Raw genomic sequence first — 23,699 nt, 5'->3', positions numbered from 1 at the left:
CAAGTAACTCACTGAAGTGTTTACAATTAGCAGGACTCCCCCCAAAGAAACTGCAATTCATTAAAAGTTCAACTGCATATGATTCACACATTTTTCATTACCTTCCACCATTTTCTGCATTCAGAAAATAACAGATAAAAAGTGCATTGGGAATTGGAGGTTTGGATAAAATCATACCTATCATTCAGAACACAAAATAAACATTCAAAACAGGGTCAATAGCTAAAGTGAGACTTATTCAGGTAATATGCCTTTTCAGATATCGTCTACTGTGCTATTTGGGCAAAAGCAGCAGTCTTTAGATTATATTGAAGGTACTAAATTTTTAAAAGATAAAAAATTACAGAGAATCAGTGTCCAATAAAATAAAGTCTTTGGAAGTAGACTTATTTTCAAATCCCATTTTGGCCATTGACAGTAATACTTGTGTTATCTTCTTGAGTAAGTTATTTAACCTCTGGGAGCCTCAGCTACCTTATCAGTAAAATTGAGATTGTAATACTGACCTCAGGATTTTTGTGAGGCTTAGCAAGCATGACTTTAAGAATGCTTAGCACTCGGCTTGCTTAATATTCATCTAACACTAGCTCTGACAATGACAGTTTTTTAAAGCAGTAGCAAAGAAAAATAATAATTTGTGTCCATAGGCAAGAAAGAAACAAAGAATAAATGAGGTAAATCTGCACTTAAAAGCTAATAAAAGGAAAAAAATTAGTTTTGCTGCAGCTGAGACTTCACCCTCATGGGGAAGAGAAAAGGGCAAGTCTGAGAACCTACAGCTCAGCCTGTGGGTTTATTACAGTGGACCTGGAAACATGGCAACAGGGGCAGTTGCTTCATTTTCCTTTGTACCATTTGATGCAAAACTTGCATTCAGTAAAAAAAAAAAAATTGTAAATATGACTAAGAAAGCTTTATCATCTGTACTATTCATTCTCAGTTTGTATACGCTTCCTATATTGCAATTTTATCTTACGCTTTTTTGAATCATCAAAAAGGGGGGAAAAACCACTTAAGTCCTTTAACGGAAGGTTCAGGGAACTTAATTTTAAGGACCCCAATTACTCCTAGATTGTACACATATTCATGGCAGGCCAGAAGCAAATAATAATTATAATTCGGCAAAAAAATTTACTTGTCCTATTTAAGTAAAAGCATTAGATGTATTATTATAAAAACAATGTGTTTGTGCACTTTCCTATCTTGTTGGTCCACACTTGGAATAAAAATTTGGCTATCTAAATATAACTAAACAAATCACATTGACAAGACTGTTGGGTGAATTCTAAAATACTCAGTACAGGTTATTATAACTGATCAGTCTAAATAGGAACCAATTGAGATAAACTTCAAACTACTGGGCCAGCGAACACAATTAAAAAAGACATTCTTTACCTATAGAAAAGTAAAGCTGGCTTTTCAGAACTGATTACGTGGTGGGAGAAAGTGAACACTCTGATGGCATTTCCATCAGTGCCTGTAATTTGTAAGCGCTACTGGAATACAATTCCAAAAAGGGTAGGTGTTACTATACAATTCTCAGGAGAAAGTACCTACAGTATTGGCTCCAGAGCACCATACCTATGTTTCTGTACAAAAGATGAATTTACGAACTGAACGTTGAAAGATTATAAGAGATGCTGCCAGTAATTACACAGGTAACTTTTCTTTCCCTTTAATAAAACAAAGGCAGGAAACAAATAAGACTATTCAGAAAGAACAATAAAAGAACCCATCTTACCTCCATCCAACTCTTCAGCTCCAAAATGATTCCTGTAGAAGAGCATGATTTCAATCTTGTAACACTTGTAGATGGTCACCAAGCAAACAAGCAGCAAGAGAATAGCGCCAAGCCCTCCAGCAAGTTCCACTGTGTACATTAGTTCTAGAAATAAAGAAATCACAGCAGGACATTATGTAATATTCACATCTAAAATCATAAATTCAACTTAATTTCACATTTTTCTGGAGAAGATCAGATGTGGGTAATGGGTAAAGACAACCCTTTCCCTTTTTGCATGACAATTTGACCTTTCCATAACTTTCTAGCTTTTGTTTCCTTGGTAACCAGATAAGGTGGTATGCAGTAACTATGTTGCTAAGCAACATTGCTTATAGTAAAAAGGAACCTTCCTTGGTAGATTGCATTTGGACTGAAAGAATTATAAATACCTGATTGGGAACTATAATATTAGGTTTGTCTGAGTATAATAACTCTCATATATAAGCAAATCCCTTATGGAGATCCTGAAAGCTATGCATGCATATAAGGTTGACAAAAGAAATATTGGTTCCTGTGGATATGAAGCTTTTAAGCTAGGGTGGCTTTTGCCTTTACCTGATGTGAATCTTGATACCTCTCACCTGAGCTGTCACCTGGAGGTTAGGAATCAAAGGGACATGAGGGGTCAAACAGCATGGTTCCCGTGGTGCACTGTGGACTGTTGCATAGAGTTTGGGGAAGCCTGATTAATGCTGTTTGCTGACTCCTGCCAGCAGCAATGACTCCTGTACCATATCTCTGTGAATAGAGTGTTGCCAAGGTAGTCTACCATGATCTCATAGGCTGAACGTTTATTTGAGCTTAAGAAGTAGGCCTTTGTAGTGGATGTCACAATAGAATATGTTGGTTGTATTTTTCAAAATTTCATTATTTTTCCCCTCTTCTTTCCTTTCTTTTTACTAGGTATGCTACTATGTTCTATCAAAAGAGGAATTTTCTTGATACTCATTGTATACAAGAGCTCCTTTCTTACTGAATATCTATATTACGTCAAAAATTATCAGGCCAATCAAGGATAAATTATTTCCTTCTTTTTATCTCCGTTAGGGCTTATGAGCATTGGTTCAAAACTAAAGATACTGGTATTTAAAATAGTAAGTCACCACACACGGATATTGAAATTCACATTAACTAAGTGTTGTCCTTGATCACCACAGTCCAAATGTGACTTATGGGTAACCACTGTTCTTTGCTGTTGACAACCACCCTGAAAATTACTAGTTTCTTTAATTACCATTAAATATAATTATTCTAGTATTTAAAGCTGTAAACTAATGGTGCTATTGATTCCATAGTTTAGAATTCACCAACAGATTATCTAATTTCAAAGTATAATTAATGTAAACTTACACTGACAACTTTACGGTAACCTATGGTTTTGCAGAAACAAGCATTCACAATTACTAAGGTCAGTCTTGAGTTATCACAAATGGGGTAATATGATGGCAGCAGTGCAGTTTCAGTGATAATGTAAAAAGTGTGGACATCATTTTATAACAAGAACACTGTGTGTGTGTTTGGATGTGATGTCATTTTTCCTGTTATTAAAAAACCTGTAAAAAAAACTTCAGTCGTATTTCTCTTTATTTATGCTTTTATTTCTAATTCAACAGTTTAATAAAAATACTGTATAATCAAGTGCATTTTTTTGTACATACTAAAATTAAACCGAAAAGAAAAAGAAATCTTATTAAAAGTAATTGAACTTTATGAATTTAAAAAGGGAAAAGTAAAGTGAGATATTAAACGTTTTAGACTCTAAGTAAATTAGCATAAAGTGTGAAAAACTGAAAAATATCTCCAGCAGCTTTATCTGTTGAACCTCGTGAGGAACCACACAATATAAAACTACAAAAGTATCAGGAATGAAATATAAAATGCTCTTCAGTATAATGTTTTCCCCCTATTATGTGAATAGAAAGGATAAGCGAATGGATAGTACTGGGAATTGTATTGGGTCTTCTTCTCTCAGGATCTGGGTTAAACTTCACCACACACAGAAGCCTGTATAAAACTGTAACTTCTGTTTAGAGGGTGATTTATATACCAGAAAAAAATTGATTTAAAATACACTAAATATTATGGCAGATGGAAGAATTTTGATCGTGGCTTCTTTTAAGGTTCATTCTGTTTTCCAACTTAGCATATTAAACACTTGGAATTCACCATTTAAGAATTTCTTGCATAAGAAATGGGAAAAAAAACCAAGAACACTTAACTTCTACTCTCAAGCACTGCTAGTGACAACACACAATGGTACTACTATGCTGGAAAATTTGGAGTAACTTCTATAAAGGCTACGTATAAATCTACTCTATGAATAGCAATTCTGCTCCTAAGTATTTACCCAAGATATGTATAAGCAGAGATCTGCAAAAAGACTTGTATAAACATGTTCAGAGTACTTTTATTCATAGTATTCACAACTGGAAACAATCCAAATGTCCATTAACTGGAGATGATGAACAGACTATTGTATGTCCATATGATAGAATACACTTAGCCATAAAAAGAATAAACTATAGATACACACAACATTCATGAATCTCATAAAATTATGTTAGGTGAAGGAAGCCAGACACAAAATAATACCTGCTATAAGATTTTATTCAAATTAAGGTCAAGAATGGAGCAAAATAATCTGCAGTGATATAAATCAGAAAATAGATGCCTTGGAGATGGGCGAGGGGAAAATTTGTTGTAAAGGGGCAAGAGGAAACTTCCTGGAGTGAAATAAATATTCTGCATCTGGATTTGGTGTAAATATACAAGTGTATGCAGTTGGTAAAACTCACTGAGCTGACCACTTAAGATGTATGCATTTTATCTTGTTTTAATCACACTTCCATTCTTCAAAATTTTCATTAAAAAAAATAAAGCCAGTGTACCTTTTAATGCAAGGTCATGTGGGGAGAAACTCTATAGAAAACTGGGAGTCAGGACAGCTGCTCTGCTATAGATTCATGAAAAAAAAAATGCAGGAGAGTAAGTCTTTCTTATTTTTGGAGAATTACCCAAAGGTGAGTTACTCCCATTACTAGATGTCTGGAGCCATTCAAAAAGTACTCTATTTACTTAGCCAATCAATAGTGCTGTCTGAAATGTAATAAGAAAATGAGAGCAGGGTAGCTGACCAATTACAGAAATGGTCTAATGTCACTAAATAACTCCTTTAAGGTACAAATATATGAAATGTTATATATGCCCAGAGAATGAGCAATAAGCAAGAATCATTCTTCTGAGCCATAGTCATTAAATAAAATAAAAATACCAAAATGTGATCCAAAGAAACAGCACTTATGAGGAGCTAATTTATCCTGAGAGCCTGAGAGCATCTCAGATTGCCCCCCAGATATTTATGTAGTATTACATAAAGAAGCATGGCACTCTAGTAGCTTCCTTACCAGGAGGTCAGGAATGAAATGTCTTTACCCACAGTTCATGCACCAGGACTTGATCCACAGTTACTACATTCTTTTTACGCAAGTGTGTAATATATATGCCTGCATGTTATAAATGTGTGCAGGCTAAAATTGTTTCCATTTGATTTAAGTCAGTCACATTGGTTTAGCTAGCATGTATAAACTCTCTCACAGAAAACGGTGCATTAGATTTAGTCTCCGAGTTCTTTTGCTCCAAGCTGGACTTATTCATTAATTTGAGCACCACCTATTATGGCTTATCCATTGGGTTAGGACAAAATTACTAGGGGTTAAATTCTGTCACAGTTAAAAGAAATTATTTGAACCCACTGTGCTGTATTTTATCTTTACATTACAATGTGAATGGTGTTGCCCCAGCAAATGTCATTTTCCCTTTGAAATGGGATCTGCTTTTCAGCTCTAGTTCAAGTTGCCTGGAGTGGCAGCATTTAAAAAATAGAAAGATTCCATTTCAGCATAATTCAACATCTGAGGATGGAAAGAGAAAGTGCAGACCTTTTAAAATCTGTTTAGCCTTTGTGTTATTTTGTTAAAATGATAGACTCTGCCCTCTTTAAGGGACTGAGACAGAATATTGAAAACGGGAAAGCAAAATTGCTAGTCAAAACCTAAGGAAAACTGGCATTTGGTTAAACACAACAAATGAACAAGTGCCAAAGAGTTGCATTTAAGGGCACAAGCAGTCATTTAGTTATAGGCAATTAACAATAGTCCTTGGAAAGCTCCAGTATGGCTCTGGGAAAACACATTGATTATTGCTGCAGTAGTAGACTGCTTTTGGAATAAATTGTTTCAATTTAAAACTAGATTTGCTACAAGCATTTTGAGCAATGACTACAATTTTTTCTTATCTAGACAGTTGGAGCAAGCAACCCCTTAAAAGAAACAGCTAATTAAAATAAAGCGCATGCCATCTCTTGGTATATTGGATTACACTGCATGTAATAAATGCATTTGGTTTACACTACTCTTGCTGCAATTACCTGGTGTAGTATGGGATCCTGTACTTCATTGGCCTATACCTGGTGTTATTGTTTGCAAACATTTTCTGCTAGAAATCCTTGAAGTGACAAAGATTTTAACAATGTAAATTAAAGCTCATATGTACTTTCAAACTCTTCATTTGGAGTTTACATTTTGTATCTTTATTTGATCTCTCTCTGTGTGTATACATATATAATAAAATCTGGTCTAAAGTGTAACTGAGGATTTTAGGTGGTTTATTCTTATATAGTTCATCCCAAAATTGGTTCATTTGCTATACAAAGTCCTTTGAAATGTTGTGCCCTGATTTATATGCAGTAAAATGCAAGTTCATGGGGAAATGTATGATAGACACTGTAATGATCCCACTTTATTCATTAGCCTCACCAAGTACATTTCTTCTTCTCTCATTGTATTATAAAGAGCTAAAGTTTATAAGGATTTATCCAACCACATAAATTCATATGCATATTTATTTCTCTGGAGCAGTATAACTTATTTGTTCCTGGCAGGAGGATAATTACACGCAGCCTACAAAGATATTCAACTCAATTCTACAATACATCAGCGCAATTTAGAAGCAGTTATAATTTTTTTTTGTAACATATTAAGAAACCAAATTTCTATTCACATAAAGCTAGAAAATGTTTTGGGAAGGTATAAACTAGAATGTAAGGAAAACAGTTTTGATCTTGCAAAAAGTCCTTTTGGAAAAGGCAGATCATACTTCCTAAATTAAAATAATAAAAATTAAAGTAGCCCCTGAATAGAATAGGTTGATCTATGTGACCAAACACTTTGGCAAAAGATCACCTTCAAAGTAATATATTTTGCCATTTGTAAAGAAGTTTTCAGCAAAGAATTAAGTTAACTTGTACTCACTGCCAATCAAGAATGCAAATACGGTCTTTGGCTAGGACCCACCCATTAGGGCCCAGTTAGACTAAGTCTCACAAGCCCTTGGTATTTAATTGTTACATGTTAAGGACCCATTAAGAACGAAAAAATGGAAGACCAGAGGAAAAAAATGTATCTTTCTCTACACAGTTTGCTGAGCCTACCCTCAGAATATGCTTTTCCTCTTTCCAAACAAGTAAGAAGGGTATTAAGGGAATTTCTTTTCTTTTCTTTTTTTTATGAAGTAAGGAATATTCATAAGTAGCCTGTTTTAAAAGATGAGTCAAAATGAATAATGTCAGGAATTGAATAAATCATGAACCCATCATTCATCTTAATTATAAACAAACAAATAAAATGGGAAAGCTGTCTCTAAGAACAGAATGCCAAATGGTAAATATAAAAAGAATAATAGTTAGAAACCACCATTTTCCAGCCATTGATTCAGACAATTGATTCAGACAAAAATTATATAACAATTGTTAAAATTACTGGTTGAAAGGTTGGTGAGGAAGGATATTCACACTGTTTCAAAGTGCCTCTTCACTGATTATTATTAATGATTAAGGAGAAAATGGACACCATGTTAAGGAAACAACCAAAAGTTAACATCACCAGTATTGGGACAAATTGACATTACGTGCCCCCTGTTGTATTATACTAACAAGGTATAATATCATTTATATAGAATTTGAGCCAGAAAGATGAAACTATCCCCCAATTGAGGAAATGTCAGGCCAACCCAAACTGAGGGACAATGATAAAAAAAAAAAATCTACCTTCTCCTCTTCAAAAATGTCAATGTTCTAAAAGACAAAGAAAAACTGGAGAACCATCCCAAATTAAAGAGACTAAAGAGAATTGACAACCAAATGCAATGTATAATCCTGGACGGGAAATATGCTATAAAGAATATCTATTGGCATATTTTTGAACTTTGAATACAGACTATATAATAGACAATGACATCTTATCATTCTCAATTATTATGAATTTGATGAATGTTCTCTAGGTATGTAAAAAATTATCCTTGCTTTTAGGAGATTCACACTGAAGAATTTAGTCAATGTCTACAATTTGCTTTCATCTGGTTCAGAAATAATATGTGCTGTGTGTTTATTTTACCTAGTTATCTATAGGATGAGAAATAAGGTAAATGTGGCAAATTTTATTAATTGGAAAATGTAAGTGGAGAAAATACATAGAAATTTATTGTTCTATTCTTATAATTCTTCTCTATAATGTATGCGGTTTTTATTCTAAGATAAAAAGTTTAAAAATAAAAGGTAGCCCAAATTAAGATTACCTTATTGCAAGTGTTATTGTAATTAGAGTATATTTTGGGGGGAATGCTTTTGGATAAAATTGTATTATTTACAGCAATTCTAATCTGATCTGTGCAAAGCCTTCAGTGCAATCGTCCCAAAACATGTCTTACCTTGGAATTTTCTTTAAAATCTGTTAGGTGATTTACATTGCCCATGAGGTAAGTAGAAACCTCTTAGGTTGGAATTTAAGTTCCTTCAATCCTTTAATTGAAGCAGCTAACTAGCCTCTAGCTATAATCATCCTTCCAATGTAAACTGAATCTCATGTGTGTTTTCCCAATTCTGTACAAGCTCAGAACATCTCCTTTCCATTTTATGAAAACCTTACCAGTCCTGCAAGGCAAGATCTACACTTTCACTGAAGCTTTTCCAACTACAAGTGATTTGCCCTCTTTAGAACATGTATTTCCTGTAGCTTTTTTGTTCACTGATGATATTGCATTATATCAGAGTTTCGCTGACAGTTTTACATTATAGCTTTGCTCTGTCTGTACACTCTGATTGGAATGCTCCTCCCCGAAGTCTGCCTGCCTCTCTCTATGCTTCTTCAAACCTTTACTTATAGGGCACCTTCTAAGCACTCATTGGAAGTGGAATGAGTGGCTCTGCATTGCACTTCATTCTCTATGTCTTTTCTATAGTGTTTATCATTATATTACAATGTTTAATTTGCTTATGAATAAGTGTATTGTTTATTATCTCTCTTTTCCTGCTGGAGTTCAAATTCCATCAGGACAAGTTTTTGTCATTGTTGTTTTTCTGTTTTTTGTTTGTTTGTTTGTTTGTCTGTTTTTTTGTAGTTTTTGGCCGGGCCAAGTTTGAATCCGCCACCTCCAGTATATGGGACCAGCGCCCTACTCTTTTGAGCTACAGGCACCGCCCCTGTTTTTTTTTTTTATTTGTCCGTTTTGTCTATGTCCTTCACTAATTGTCCCCAGTACCTTACTAAACCGTCTAACACATTGTAGGTACTCAAAGAATATTTGTTGAATAAATGACTAGATGATTAATAGCAAAATCAATTTTTTGAATAAAAAATTGGATTTTTATGAGTTTCTACTCTAAAATTCCAAGAATATCTCTGTGAGTCATTTTTCTAGTCAATGTCTCATAAAGTTCAAGGAACTGATGAGGTTTAATTATAGTATTAATATGAAGTCCATTAAGTTGGTAATCAAACTTTATTATAGAAAAATGGTCGATTCATAGATTAAAAAATTGTCTTTCATTCATTAATCCAATGACAACACATTCTTAAAGAGATTTACAGAACTAAGTAAGTTTGTATTCACTTGGCATTTGGAAATCAATCATGTACTGCTTCACATAATTGTTTGTTTTATTGTTTTGTTTTTTTTATTTTTTGTTTTTTACTGAGACGAAGTTTCACTCTGTTGCCCTGACTAGAGTACAATGGCAATGGTGCCATCATACCTCACTGTGATCTCAGACTCTTGGGTTCAAGCTATCCTCCTGCCTCAGCCTTCCCAGTACTTGGGACTATAGCTGCCCATCACCACACCTGAATAATTTTTCTATTTTTCATAGAGATGGCATCTCACTTTTGCTCAGCTGGTCTCGAACTCCTGACCTCAAGTGATTCTCCTGCCTTGGCCTCCTCAAATGCCAGGGTTACAGGTGTGAGTCTCCACACCTGGCCTACTTCACACCTTTGATGCTGCTATTAAACCTTTTCTTTTATCTCATTCATGAATTCATTCATTTTTCTCTTTGTTTAATAAGTGCCTTTTACCTACCAGATGGAGTGCTTTTGAGTTCTAGTGATAGAGTTGCTAAATAAAATATGCTTATTGTCTTAAAGGAACTCAGGTCTAGTTGCTAGAGTAAAGCATATGGAGCAGATATTTAATAACAAAGTAATAAATATAAATAATTGAGCAAGTATCACTGTGATAAACTTCTTGTGTAGAAGTGTAAAGAATGCTATACTATAAGTAGCATAATTATGAGCCAGGTGAGCAATTCACTTGGGATGTGTGTATGTACTGTGTGTGTGTGTGTGTGTGTGTATGTCTGTGTGTGTGTGGTGTGTCTTCCTGATGGAAGATTTTAGGGGTAGGGATCAGGCACTGGGTGGCCCAGGGGAGAAGTATCTGCAAAGGTTTTCAAAAAGTAGTGTGGTCTGGAGTACTTCAAAAGCAAATGTATGTTGTGATGGGTGAAGACAGGCAAATTCATGCTTTGTTTTCTCAGCCTGAATTTTTTTTTTATTCTTTTGAAAGAAAAAAGCATGTACCTTGTCAATAAATATATATTTTTAAATTCATGGCACCCATTATGTCAGGTTTCCCCAAATTAGGCCAAAACAATAGCAATGATTCTCTTTTGTGGAAAATCGGCATATACATTAGAACCTCTGTAAGTTGACCACAAAGGGACTGTAACAACTAGTCAACATACAGAGGTGGTAAGGAACTAGGCCTACTGATACCTAAGTATGGTGTAGGCTGGGTTTGTGAAAATTAGGTCAACTTAAGGAGGTGGTCAATGTAAGGAGATGGTCAACTATGAGGCTCTGCTGTATTTCCAAAATATACAATATGGAGTTACTAACACAGAGTTTTCTTGCAGAAAACCTTTCTCCTTTAGATTATAAAAGTAGTGTTTGAAATATCTCTATTTAAGACTATAATGTGAGATGTACATAGACTATTATGTATTTGCACACATACAGGAAGCAAGTTTTCAGATGGGGCCTCCTTTATCTTAAATCTTATAAGATTAAGTATGATGGGGAGAAGCCAGACAAAGAAGAAATATACTGCTATAATAAAGAACAAAAAAGACCTCAGGTGACCAGCTTAGAATACAGGGCTATTGTATATCACGGTGTCAAACTTCACTGATGCCTAAAAGAAAATACCTTAGAAGAAAAAATATTTGCTTTTCCTGCGCTAGGAATTTCCTTCTTAACATGTCATACAAACAGACAGGCACAGATGGATTGTTATAAAACATCTCTTGGGAGAAAATTGTCATAGTGAAGGTGGCATCACTACTTTACTCTTTTCTGTTAAGGGATGCTGTGTTTATCTTGAAAGCAATCCTCCATCAGGGAATATATTGTCAGTTAAAACAATTTAATCTTCCATTGGGAATGCTTTGGATTGGCCAAAAAACCCAGAACATCTGCACGCTCAGATATCCAAAAGAAGAATCCATGTTTTTGTTTTGTTTTGTTTTGTTTTTACAGAAATATGGAATATGGAGCTCTTTTAAAAGATATTATAATGATTTTTAGTATATTTAATTGATGGGAATAAATTTATAAAACATTGTACATACATAAAAATTGTTTTATTACATGACACAAAATGGAATGCATTGATACATTTCAGAATTTTATGTTATTATTTTAATTCTATTCCTTTAGGAGTTTAACATATTTCCTAATTATTGAAAGCATTAGAATAAATTGTGTTCGGCAAAATCTCATGAGGCAAGTTTCATTCAGAATCTTGGTGATTCCAGAGCTAGAGATTATTAAAGCAGAAACAACAATCAAACCATATACTGGTTCACTTCTTTCAATGGGAATAACAGAAAAAATCTATTTCTTCTCTATCTTGAATGTTCTTGAACATTTTCTTTTCTGAATATATAAACATGCTGGTAAATTTTTAAATTCTTTCTTATTTTATGCTCATAAATTGTTGATAAATTTACCTTGCTTTCTCTTTTTGTTAGCTGATACATTCAAGACTTTATTAGCCTTTTTTTTTTTTTTTTGTAGAGACAGAGTCTCACTGTACTGCCCTCGGGTAGAGTGCCGTGGCATCACACGGCTCACAGCAACCTCTAACTCTTGGGCTTACGCGATTCTCTTGCCTCAGCCTCCCGAGCAGCTGGGACTACAGGCGCCCGCCACAACGCCCGGCTATTTTTTTGTTGCAGTTTGGCCGGGGCTGGGTTTGAACCCACCACCCTCGGCATATGGGGCTGGCGCCCTACTCACTGAGCCACAGCCACAGCCTTTTTTTAAAACTTTTTTTTTTTCTTCCATTAACAACCTATACAGAACTGGGCATGTTTGGGGAGCTACCGATAACAGAACATACCACCACTTTCCTCCACCTAAATGAGCAATAAATGACTCCTTAAACCATAATAAAGTTGAGGACAAAGCTAGGGGTTCATGTGATTTAGTGGCTTCTGTAGTTGGAATACATGAAGGGCTTGTCCTCAAGAATGAATTGTCTTTTACCAAAATAGCAAGAACAAAACCCTGCTTCCCAAATAACAGGGAATTATCTTACCATCTCACTCTGCATATAGATTTTCAGTATGTGAAAATTAGAATGGCTTGAGAAAATAATACAGAAGTAAAGGTGTCCCCTAAAATGTCATTTTTTTTCTAATGTAGGCAGACACAGGGGAATTAGTGGGAATAAGAGCATACATTCAAGCAAACAAATTTCAGTATACTTTAAAAATGTGCAAACAGCTTGATTTTATAGCAAAGAGAGTAACGATAGCTTTCCTGTAAGCAGTTTTAAAACATTCAGTAGCCATATCAGTATAGATTTATTTTCTTCTCACCTTTTGTATGACTCAATAAAACGTGCTTATTGTAAGGAATTTGAAAATGTATAAGCACGATGAGAAGAAATTAAAGATCACATGGATTCATACCACCCTGAGATCATCACTCCTAATACTTTGGAATGTTTTTATGCATATGTTTCTAAGGTTTTCATGCACCTTTGACACGGGCAAGTGATGTACAACTTTAAACACTAATGTACTACAAAATAGCTCAAAGTTTGCCTTTTACTCTGGATAGTTTGGAATGGAGCTGTCCAAGGTGGTTTGCCAGCTATGTTCTGCTAAAAGTCCTCTTGATAATCACCTTAGCCTAATTAATTATTTATTCAACTAACTATTTATGCAACCATCACTTAAAGATGCCTGGTTCAGCAAGGCAAGTCTAACAGGAATTTGTTAATACCACTATAGAGACTTTCTCTACATAAATGATAATTATTTTTGGCACAGTTTATAAATATTCACACAAAATGTAAAATAAAACATAATCTGATGTTACATGAGGTATATATTTCAAATCTCATTAGATTAATTGCATTGTTTTACACATAAAGGAATTAAACTAGTATGTGAATAGTCAGCCATTGAAAATATATTTTAATATTACCAGATTTTATGTGAGTACTGAATTGCCCCTGTCGTCAGTCTACTTAGGAAGATAACCAAACGGAATTTTATTGTGACATCCTTGAGGTAGTCCTTTAAGCTACTTTCGACACTAAAACAATGAAATACTATAGATATATTTGTTCATGTGGGGAGAATCAGAATTGCACCCAATTCTGTGAGTTATTACCTCAAAACTGTGGGATACTACAAATGAACTTTCAAGTCCTGCTAAATTTACATTAAATCCAGTACTAGAACTATAATTCCAAACTGATTTAAATCTGAGAATTTATGTTTAGTCCTGTCAGACTTTGGTAATGGCCTCTTCCGTTTTAGTTTGCATGGATTTGGCAACCATTACAAGTCAGTACTTCCATCTAACTATAGTTGCATATCATAAGGACTTGAAATTTCTGCTTTGCAATTATAGGAATTTTCCAACTAAAAAATTAGAGTCAACTTTCAAACATTTAAACCATAAGAAAATCCATAGGAAAAGCAACCACTTAATTTTATTTTCAAAATTGGCAAAGTGAGGTACAATGACTTAAAACGTTAAGATGGAGACTTTACATCCTTCGTATTAACCTGGATGGAAGTGGAAGACATTACTCTTAGTAAAGCATCACAAGAATGGAGAAGCATGAATCCTATGTACTCAATTTTGATATGAGGACAATTAATGACAATTAAGGTTATGGGGGATAAAGCAGAAAGAGGGACGGAGGAAGGGGGGTGGGGCCTTGGTGTGTGTCACACTTTATGGGGGCAAGACATGATTGCAAGAGGCACTTTACCTAACAATTGCAATCAGTGTAATCTGGCTTATTGTACCCTCCATGAATCCCCAACAATAAAAAGAAAAGAATCAGTAACATCTAACAAATGGTCTAGTAATATGTACTATTGGTCCCAGTGTCTAAAATGTTCTTTCAAGATTCCCATCCTGGGTCTTAGGGACAATGACACAAAGATACTTGTTCTAATCACACACAACGGAAGAGTCAAAAATAAAAGTTATTTTCAAGTAACTCCATTTTTTCATCACAGTTCATAATTTCTTCTTTTTTTCCTATTCAGTTATCATTCATATCAAATTTCATGTAATGGAAGTAATTTTGGGGTGGTTTTAAGAATGACCTTTATGTGCTATCCTAAATATACCACTGAATTTTCTTTTTGAATTAAAAATGAAATCTATTTTAATGGCATTTAAATGTCTACTTTCAATTTGGAGAAATCAACTTCCAGATATATTATACTTCATAGAGTTCATGCTAAATATAGAATATGTGCCCTAAAAGTAGAGACAAATACCTAACATATTTTCTACAGATGGCAAATGTAATTCTCAACACTAAAACCTAATACAAGTTACCATGGTAATCTATTGGAAATCAACATTTTCCTACTATCTGACCTGAGAGAGCAGTTAGCATTTTTTATGTGTCACGTCTAATTTCTTACTTTACTGGCCTGGTTGTCAAAGTTTGACACACAGGAACTACTTATTAAAAGTTGTACCTTACATTTTATGACCCAGTTGTGCCATTTCTCCACCAATTGCAGGAATTCACAGCCATAAAAATGCACAGACATCTTCCTCTCCCCAATAATGTTGCTGTGATGTTCCAGAAAGGTGGTATACATCCCTCTGGTAGCAGGGAGTTGGCTACTAAAGACATCTAACCCAGTGCTTTGCCCATAGCTGGCACTCAATACATATTTGTTGAAGGAGAACGATTTGTTACTTTTTCATGTGACAGCATATGTGAATTATCTCCTGTAAGCAGCCTGTAGTGAAGTGAAATTTCGAGTGGGATATAAAACACATCAACAGGTTGTTTTGACCTAGAAACGATGAGAATACAAAGTGGTTTTGAGTAGGAAGAGGAAATGTTTGGTGGCCATCGATGTACTACCTCATGTGTCATCTTTGATGACACAGGGAATGTTGCAGTGTGTGCTACATCATATCCATTGTCTTCCTACAAATGTGTTAAACAACTTTTTTTTCAAAATTGCTTACTATTTTCCAATACAAAGATCTGAGGTCCAGTGGACTCCTTCTGTCCTAACATTAAGTTTACTTGTATTTTATAGCCATTCTTGGATGCTAGACTGATGCTTGTTTAAGTGAGTGAATGGTTTTATCCAGTTTGCATTATGGTGGGCTTTCTTCATTTTTAAAAATTTTGCCATATCATTGACCAATATTATGGCAGTTCAATTCCCATACCATGCCCACATAATTCTATTGTTCTCTTTATATCTCCTTCCTCCATGGTGATTGTGATTTGCATAGGCTTAACACTATATACAATCTATTTGCATAGGCTGAAATAAATGTATATAACCACTTATATGTTGTTGAAACATTCTTAAATGTATTTCCTTTTGAAAAAATGAGATTTATAGGAAATGGGCCCGAATTTAAAGGCCTTCTATGTTTAAGAGGTTAAGTATTTTAATACTACAGAAGAGTGTGCTTTCAGACATGTCTCTGGGTAACAAATGTGTTCCAAATAGCACAATTTCATTGAATACACGAGGCAAGTAATCTCATTAAGAGTAGACTGAGGGCAATGAACTAATGTTCAAATAGGTTCAGAGGTGCTGACCATGTAAAAAGAATGAGGCAATTAGTTGGAAATAGTCCCATTGACTGGCTGTACTCAGCTTCCATTCTTTTCTCATGGAAACAGTGAGCTCAAGAGAACAAGTTGTTCTATAACTATTAGATGCTACCAAGTTTAGTAGAAGGATCTATTGTCTGGGCAAGGGCCTTGGCATGCTAGTTGTGGTCCACAGACCACAAGCAGCAGCATCAGTAAGGAATTTGATTGAAATTCAAATCTTGAGTTCCACCTCAGACTAACACTTTTTAACAAACTCGTAGGTGATTTGTGTGTGCTTATAGTTTGGGAAGCACTGGTCTAGGAGCTTCTAGCTGATTCTCTGAGACAGGAAACACAGAGTCTAACTTTTATCAATTCCTATGGTTTATGAGAAACCCTTCTGTTGGCCTTCCAGTCACGTTTGCTATAATCTTGGAAGGTTTTCAAGATGAAAGTACCTGTCCTTCAATTTTGAATTTCTCTACTTGGAGTAGCTTAGGTGTTGAAATCATTTTTAGGAAGGAATAGAGTTTCTGATTAGCCATACTGTGGAGCAGTGTTTCTCAACCAGGGGCCAATTTAACTCCCAGGACATTTGGAAATGTCTGGGGACGATTTTGTTGTTATAATCAGAGAAGGTACTGCTTGATATTGAGGGAGGGTGCTGAACAATCTGCAGTGCACTGGACAGCCCCCTACCAGAACAAACAATTATCCAGACCATTTAGCAAGATTTAGCAAGATTTAGAAACCCTGCTGCAGACAAAGGTTAGAGTGCTCAGAATACACTTAGTCAATCCACTCATTACATTTACAAATTGGGGTTAGTACACAGAAGCATTTAACAGAAATATAAGTTAAAGATTTTTATCAAGAACTTAGCATTTAGTTAGTAAAACAAGTGTAGGACTCAATAAAGTAAATAAAGGACATCCAATGACGATGACCATGTATAATAAAATACTTAAGAGCTTTGGACCACATGAATGATTAAAAACTGAAGAATTTATCATTCTTGGCATGTTGCATTGGTTTTGTCCAAGATCATCCTATTATTATTTATTAATTGAGAAATAAGCTACTTATCAGCATAAAAAAATGTTCCTTTTCATTCCTAACAAAGATGCTACTGGATATTCTTATTCACAGTAAAAAAAGTTGAGTCACCAAATGCCTAAAAGGCTAAACAACCTTATATAACCTATCTCTTGATTATCACTGATGAGCAAAAACTGGGATCAACAGATATTTTAAAAGATATTACATTGTTGAAGCAAAACTAACTTGGGGCTCATCTCATTTAAATCATATATTCTATGTCTAAGAAATTAGGTCACAAGGTTAATTTTCTTTCTTTTTCTCTCTCTCTCTTTTTTTTTTTTGACTGAGTCTCAAGCTGTTGCCCTGGGTAGAGTGCCATGGCATCACAGCTCACAGCAACCTCAAACTCTTGGGCTTAAGCAATTCTCTTGCCTCAGCCTTGCAAGTAGCTGGGACTACAGGCACCCGCCACAACACCCGGCTATTTGTTGTTGTTGCCATTGTTGTTTTAGCTGGCCCAGGCTGGGTTCAAACCCACTAGCCTTGGTGTATGTGGCTGGCGCCCTACCCACTATACCTGTAACTTCACTGTGCAATCAGTAGCCTTTTTGGAATGTCCCACCAAGAAGCTCAAAGCTACAAAATCATTAGTATTGGACAATTTATGCTACTGGTATTCATAATAACCTCCAAGTAGGTTGCTATGAGCTGTGATGCCACAGCACTATACCGAGGGTGGCAAACTGAAATTCTGTCTCTAAATAAATAAATAATAAATAACCTCCAAATATATTTGGCTTGGTTATTTGTTTTGGCATTTGTTACCAAGCAAAAAATAACATTAGGGTCAGATATTTGGAGGTCTTAAATAAATGAGGGACAGAAAAGCAAGAAAAATGTTATAGGATAGAAAAAAAAAATTGACTGCAACATGTCAAATCTTATCCAAATTTATTAAAGCCTGATGGCTCTGATTTGGAGATGATACAGCAAAATAACAAAAGGTCCTTAATATTTTAGTGTTGTCTAAACTAAGACTCAGTAAAAGAGACTCATGGACAGCAACTCAGCTTTTCATTAGTTACTGTCTTTCCAGGCAGATAATGTCATGTACAGAAGTAGGAAATGTTAATATCTAAGTAAGGTTTGGCTTTTACAGATTCTGAAATCAATGGTCAAATAGCCAGACCCAAGAGATGTTTAATCAGTTCTATGATCTTACTGTGCCTCTCAGTAAATAAATGCACTGCACACATACTAACAAGAATCCAGGGGCACATATTACAAAGTTGATTCATTACAAGAAGGGTTAAGGAGTCTACTGGGTCTAAATTCACCTGGCTTTCAAACAATGCATCCTAAATGATGTGCACTTAATTACATTACTAAAGATATTTCTAGGACTAGGGAGTTTATTGAGCAAGTCTAATTCCTATTGATTATATTCTTTGGAGAGAGAGAGAGTGCACAAGATATAAAATGGGTTTTAGGCAGAAGAGACACAATCTAGATGTTTATCATGATTAAATAGTACTAAATCTCTCAGATAGACACTTTGCCAGTTCCCAAACTATTCTGTGATGAATACATTGCTATATTTCTGTAATGAATATAAGTAAACATAACCATTCAGAGCAGAACTGCCAATGAACAATCTTAATATGACAGTTGCAAAGTCAAACATTCACTAAGAAGCACAATTCTACATGAAGAATGTTTAATATCAGTGTAATTTAAAAAGTAGATGATGGCATTCCAAATTATATTGGTTCTTATTTCCCATTCATTTAATTTTATGTGTGTCTAGAACAATGCCAGGCACATAGTAGGTTCTTAATCATCATTAAATGCATGGGTGAATACAGTTTTTCTTTAGGAAAAAACATTCAAATGAAAGTTAACCTGTTATAAGGTCAAATTCGGAATCGATGAAATAAAATTGCAGGAACTATAGTGACCCTTTTAAGGGAAGATAAATTAGAAATATAAGGAATTTCTAATGGAACACATAATTGTTGTATCTTTCATTACCCAGAGTAACACATAGTTGGAGTAGGGAAATCTTGTAATAGTTGGTTAACATTTACTAGGTACTAAGTATGTGTCAGACATTGTGATAAATGTTAACATGTATGAGTTCATTTAATCCTCATAGCTGCTCTGTGTGATAGGTCTTATTATTATTCCCCTTTTACAGAAGAGAAATTTGAAGCTCAGAGTGAGTAAGAGATTTGCCCAAGATAGCACACTAGCAAGAATGGAGTTGAGCCTTATTCCTAAGTCTATGCCCTTAAGCACTAAAGTGCTTTGCTTCAGGTAGCACACCTGTCTACACTGTGATATCATTGACAGTGAGAGGATGGACAAAACCCACAGAGAGTAAAGAAGAGTTTAGGACTGCCTGGTGTGTGCAAGAGTGGCTAAGCCTGAGGCCAGAGCACGATGCTCCTCGGCATTCATCTCGAGTACTGTGTGTGTCAGAGAAAGTGGAAAATGCAAAAAAGTGGAGAGAATAGGAAGGGTTCAATTTGTGGAGGAAAACTGAAGATCCGTCAGTGTTTCATACATGTTGATGCGGGCAGTAGCAGTTAGAAACCCAACCTAATGTTTCTGGGTAAAAGATTCAGCGACTCAGACACAGGATTCTATCAAGTATGGGCAGTAATAGCAAGAACAAGAAATAACCCAGTAACTGGTTTGGAAACCCTTTATTTTGGTTCTTTTTGAAGCCAAGATCTAACTTCAAGTGTGCCAGGTCAGGGATGGGGCAAAGAGGACTGAGAGGAGCTGCTGGTGAGAATGAGAGGTAAGGAACAGGGCAGTCGTAAACCAGTGTGGCCCATGGGCCTTGTCCCTTCATTTTTCACTTCCCTCTCACAGCACAGCCTAATGTTCTGTATAGTAAATGAAACATATCCATATAGTATGTCTGACAAAATTCTAACTATCTAAATTCCTTCTCTAGCTGTAGAAATCTGAAGCAAGGTTTTTTATGGTCAAAATTTTTTGTAGATTTTCAGCAGGATTTCACACAATTATGATTCTTTTATAAAGATAAAAGACTGACCCAGAATCTAGCCTAGCTCAAACAGAGCTGAATTATTTATTATACTATCCCCTTGGCATTAAGGAAGACTCATTTGATATATGGGAGTGATGTTTCAAAGAATCCATGCCACCCATTGGAGAGCTCTGAAATTATTTTATTATGTCAACAATACTGAACAAAAGGTAACAGTGGAGGAAAAAATGCTTAGATAACTTTGGCAGAGGTACGTCCCAAAAAGTCTGCCTGTCAGAAGAAATGACAGTTTGTGGTGTGCAAGATCTGTATTCAACAAATGTTTTAACATGTCACTCCAGGGAGGTTTTAAAAAGGAAGACTTTGAAGACCTATAAGTTTATGAGTCGATGGCAAAAAAATATGACTAACAGTGATAACTTCCAGTTCCTTATCTGTGTCTTAGTCTCCTGAGTAATATATTGACTCATCTTAAAATTCTGTAATTACTAGCATGACAGAAATTTGACTCAGGGACTCAGTGGTCAAAGTTTCAAACCTATCGGCTCATATATTCTGTGTCCTGCCCTTCTAAACCTTGCAGGCATGACAAAGTCGTGATTATGTCATATGTTGACCCAAGTCCCTTCTTAATGCTTTCATTTTCTAAAAATAAAATGCTGTTGACATAAACACAAATTTGAAAAACACTGTGCTAGATGTAAGTATTGAAAAGCACTCCACCATTGGCCACAATTTTCTTTTTCATGTTTAAGCAATCCGCTATTACTGGAAAAGCTTTTCAAAATAATTTCCTTTATTTTTCAATCATTTATTTTTCTATAACTGGAAGCTTTTGTACCTTTAGGCAACTTAACCTTTGCTACACATGCTAAAAATAGCCTTGGGTGTGTTTGACCCTTCCTGGCTATGTGCCTCTCTGCAAAAACAGAGCTTTAATAGCTTTATCCTTAAATACTATTCATTTTCCTTTCTCTCCACTTCTGATTGCTAAACTCTTACCCCAACCTTACCCCGAAGAGAAATATATGTTATTCAAGTCAATAGATTTTTAAATGTACCCTGTATCTTCTCTCTTGTACCTCTATTCTTAAGGAATAAACTCTTTAATTAGAGCATATTCAAGAGAACTATGACCAGAAGGATGAAATGACTTCATTTATACAAATGAAGAATGAATAAAGTGAGTTAAAGAGGTTGAATGTGGCAAAGTAAAGGTACAGCAGGGTAATGGTGACTATTATCAAACATTTGAAGGGCTGCCTTGGAGAAAAGTTATTAAAAGTGTAAAGTAGGGCCAATGGATAGACAGTGAAATAGGGATGCTTTCTGGCAGATTTTCCAAAGGTAGACTGTGTTTCTTTAAGAGGGAATGGGCTCAAATATAAACTTGGTAGATGACTCTGGAAGATATTATTAAAGGATGAGTAGTTCAATTACACAACACTTAAGTTGCTTCCAATCCTGAGAAGCAATTTCTGTCCTTGTATATGCACACTAATTTTGCTCAAATCCCTTCACTGATTGACTATATATTAAACTACAAAAAGAAACAATTACATTTCTAGCTACTGCTTACCTTTCTCCTTGACTCACATCCCCCCAAAGTAGACTATTTTAATATTATAGTCACCTTGTCAACAGTGATAGCTGTCTTAATAGCTTTCATTATTCAAAGGGAATCTATTGCCCAAATAGGGGGAACAGCTTTCAATGTTCTCTTTCTTTTCAAACCTCAAAGACTCTAGGATTAAACGTGGGCTTTGAAGTTAAAATTGTTATAAATTTGCTGAGTAAGGGACCATCCAATGTACTTGTTCCAAAGACTAGAAAGTTTTCACTTAGCATAATGCAGAGAAAATATACTTTTCTTTTATAATGTATATGGACAATTTTACTAACTAAAAGGCATATTTTACAGTGGTTTTTCATGTCAAATCATTCAGTATACATTTATCTATATTTTAACTCCATGCATAAGGTGATGGGACTGCTGTGAAGTCAGAGTTAGTGTAGCAGGTACTGCAATCAACCACCACCTATCTTTCTTATAATGAATTATTATGAATAATGTGAAGATATTGCACATGTAAAATTTATGCAGGTCAGAACAATAAATGTCAAGAAGTGCTGTGATAAGGAATGCAGCAGACATAGTTCTTTCACTAAAGGAACAGCTTTCCTATAAGGAACAGAGCCTTTTACTTAACACCATTGAGGCTACTTTTAAGAATCTAAAACTTATTTCTAATAATAATACATAGCATTTAACTAAGTAATTTCTGTGTACAGGCTCTGTGTCAAGCTCTTCACATTTATTATCTTCTTTTACCCTTATAGCACATCGAAGACTTGATACTATTATTTTCCCCATTCTGTATATCAAGAAACTGAAGCATAAGGAAATTAAATACCTTGCCCAAGGTAAAGTTCGTATTAAAGCAGAGCAAGGAATCCAAATTTGGCTGTAGAGCCTGAGCTAGTTACCCATCCACTGTGCTGTCTGGCTTGATGATCTTAATACTAATACAATTATTAGTATTAGGATATGACCTGATACTAATGTGATTATTTTATTTAGGATAACTTTGCGTAGAAAAACACGATTTAATTTGTTTCTTGGTTCCCAATGATTTCCCTCCCATTGTACATTCAGTTGACCACTCAAGCTTAGAAGGTTACACTCACCCCGCTTATGAAGGAGAACGCTGGCATGTCGCCGTCCATTTCCATTTTCAACATAACAGGAGTAATTTCCCAAGTCACCTTCTTCCACAGAGTCCACAATTAATGAGATGGAAACTTCCTGTTCCCCGAGATGCTCCTTAAGAATTCTAAAATATAAAGCAAAAAGCACACGCACAGGCACACACACACATACACAAACACAAACACATACACAAAAAAGAAAGAAATGTAGATGAATTTGAACCTGATGTGAAAATACCTACAGAATCTGTGCTTCAAGTTTGGCTATGGATTGATGCTGTTAATTAAATTATATCACGTCCTTTTCTTCTTCACTTCTAATAAAGAAGCTTGTCTTTGTAGATGCTAATGAAGTTGCAGTTAATTATCTCTCTTAGCAGGACAATCACACTGTCATAATAAAGAGGTGAGGGAGACCTTGAAGAAAAAGTTTACAAATTGCTTTGCCTTTAAGAAGAAATACTATGCAAAGGTGAGAAAAGAAATTCTATGCCTTAGGCTGAAGGCCTAATTACATATCAAGTTAATTTTTTTTTTTTTTTTTTTGTATAGACAGAGTCTCACTTTATCGCCCTCGGTAGAGTACCGTGGCCTCACACAGCTCACAGCAACCTCCAACTCCTGGGCTGAAGCGATTCTCTTGCCTCAGCCTCCCGAGTAGCTGGGACTACAGGCGCCCGCCACAACGCCCGGCTATTT

The 23,699-nt window shown here is 35.2% G+C and overlaps 1 protein-coding gene across 1 annotated transcript in view; it reads right to left on the bottom strand.

Moving 5' to 3' along the window:
- The window catches only part of LOC128576738 (interleukin-1 receptor accessory protein-like 1), an 82,097-nt gene that overhangs the window by 13,211 nt on the left and 45,187 nt on the right, over positions 1 to 23,699 (bottom strand). The window contains exons 6-7 of the mRNA XM_053578981.1: positions 22,980 to 23,125; positions 1,742 to 1,885 (exon numbers count right to left, since the gene is read on the bottom strand). Coding sequence (XP_053434956.1) covers positions 1,742 to 1,885; positions 22,980 to 23,125 — 290 coding nt within the window. The remainder of the gene's footprint in view (positions 1 to 1,741; positions 1,886 to 22,979; positions 23,126 to 23,699) is intronic.

Source organism: Nycticebus coucang, chromosome X, assembly GCF_027406575.1.
Source record: "Nycticebus coucang isolate mNycCou1 chromosome X, mNycCou1.pri, whole genome shotgun sequence".
Taxonomy (NCBI): domain Eukaryota; kingdom Metazoa; phylum Chordata; class Mammalia; order Primates; family Lorisidae; genus Nycticebus; species Nycticebus coucang.
This window is presented reverse-complemented; position numbering and strand designations above follow the sequence as displayed.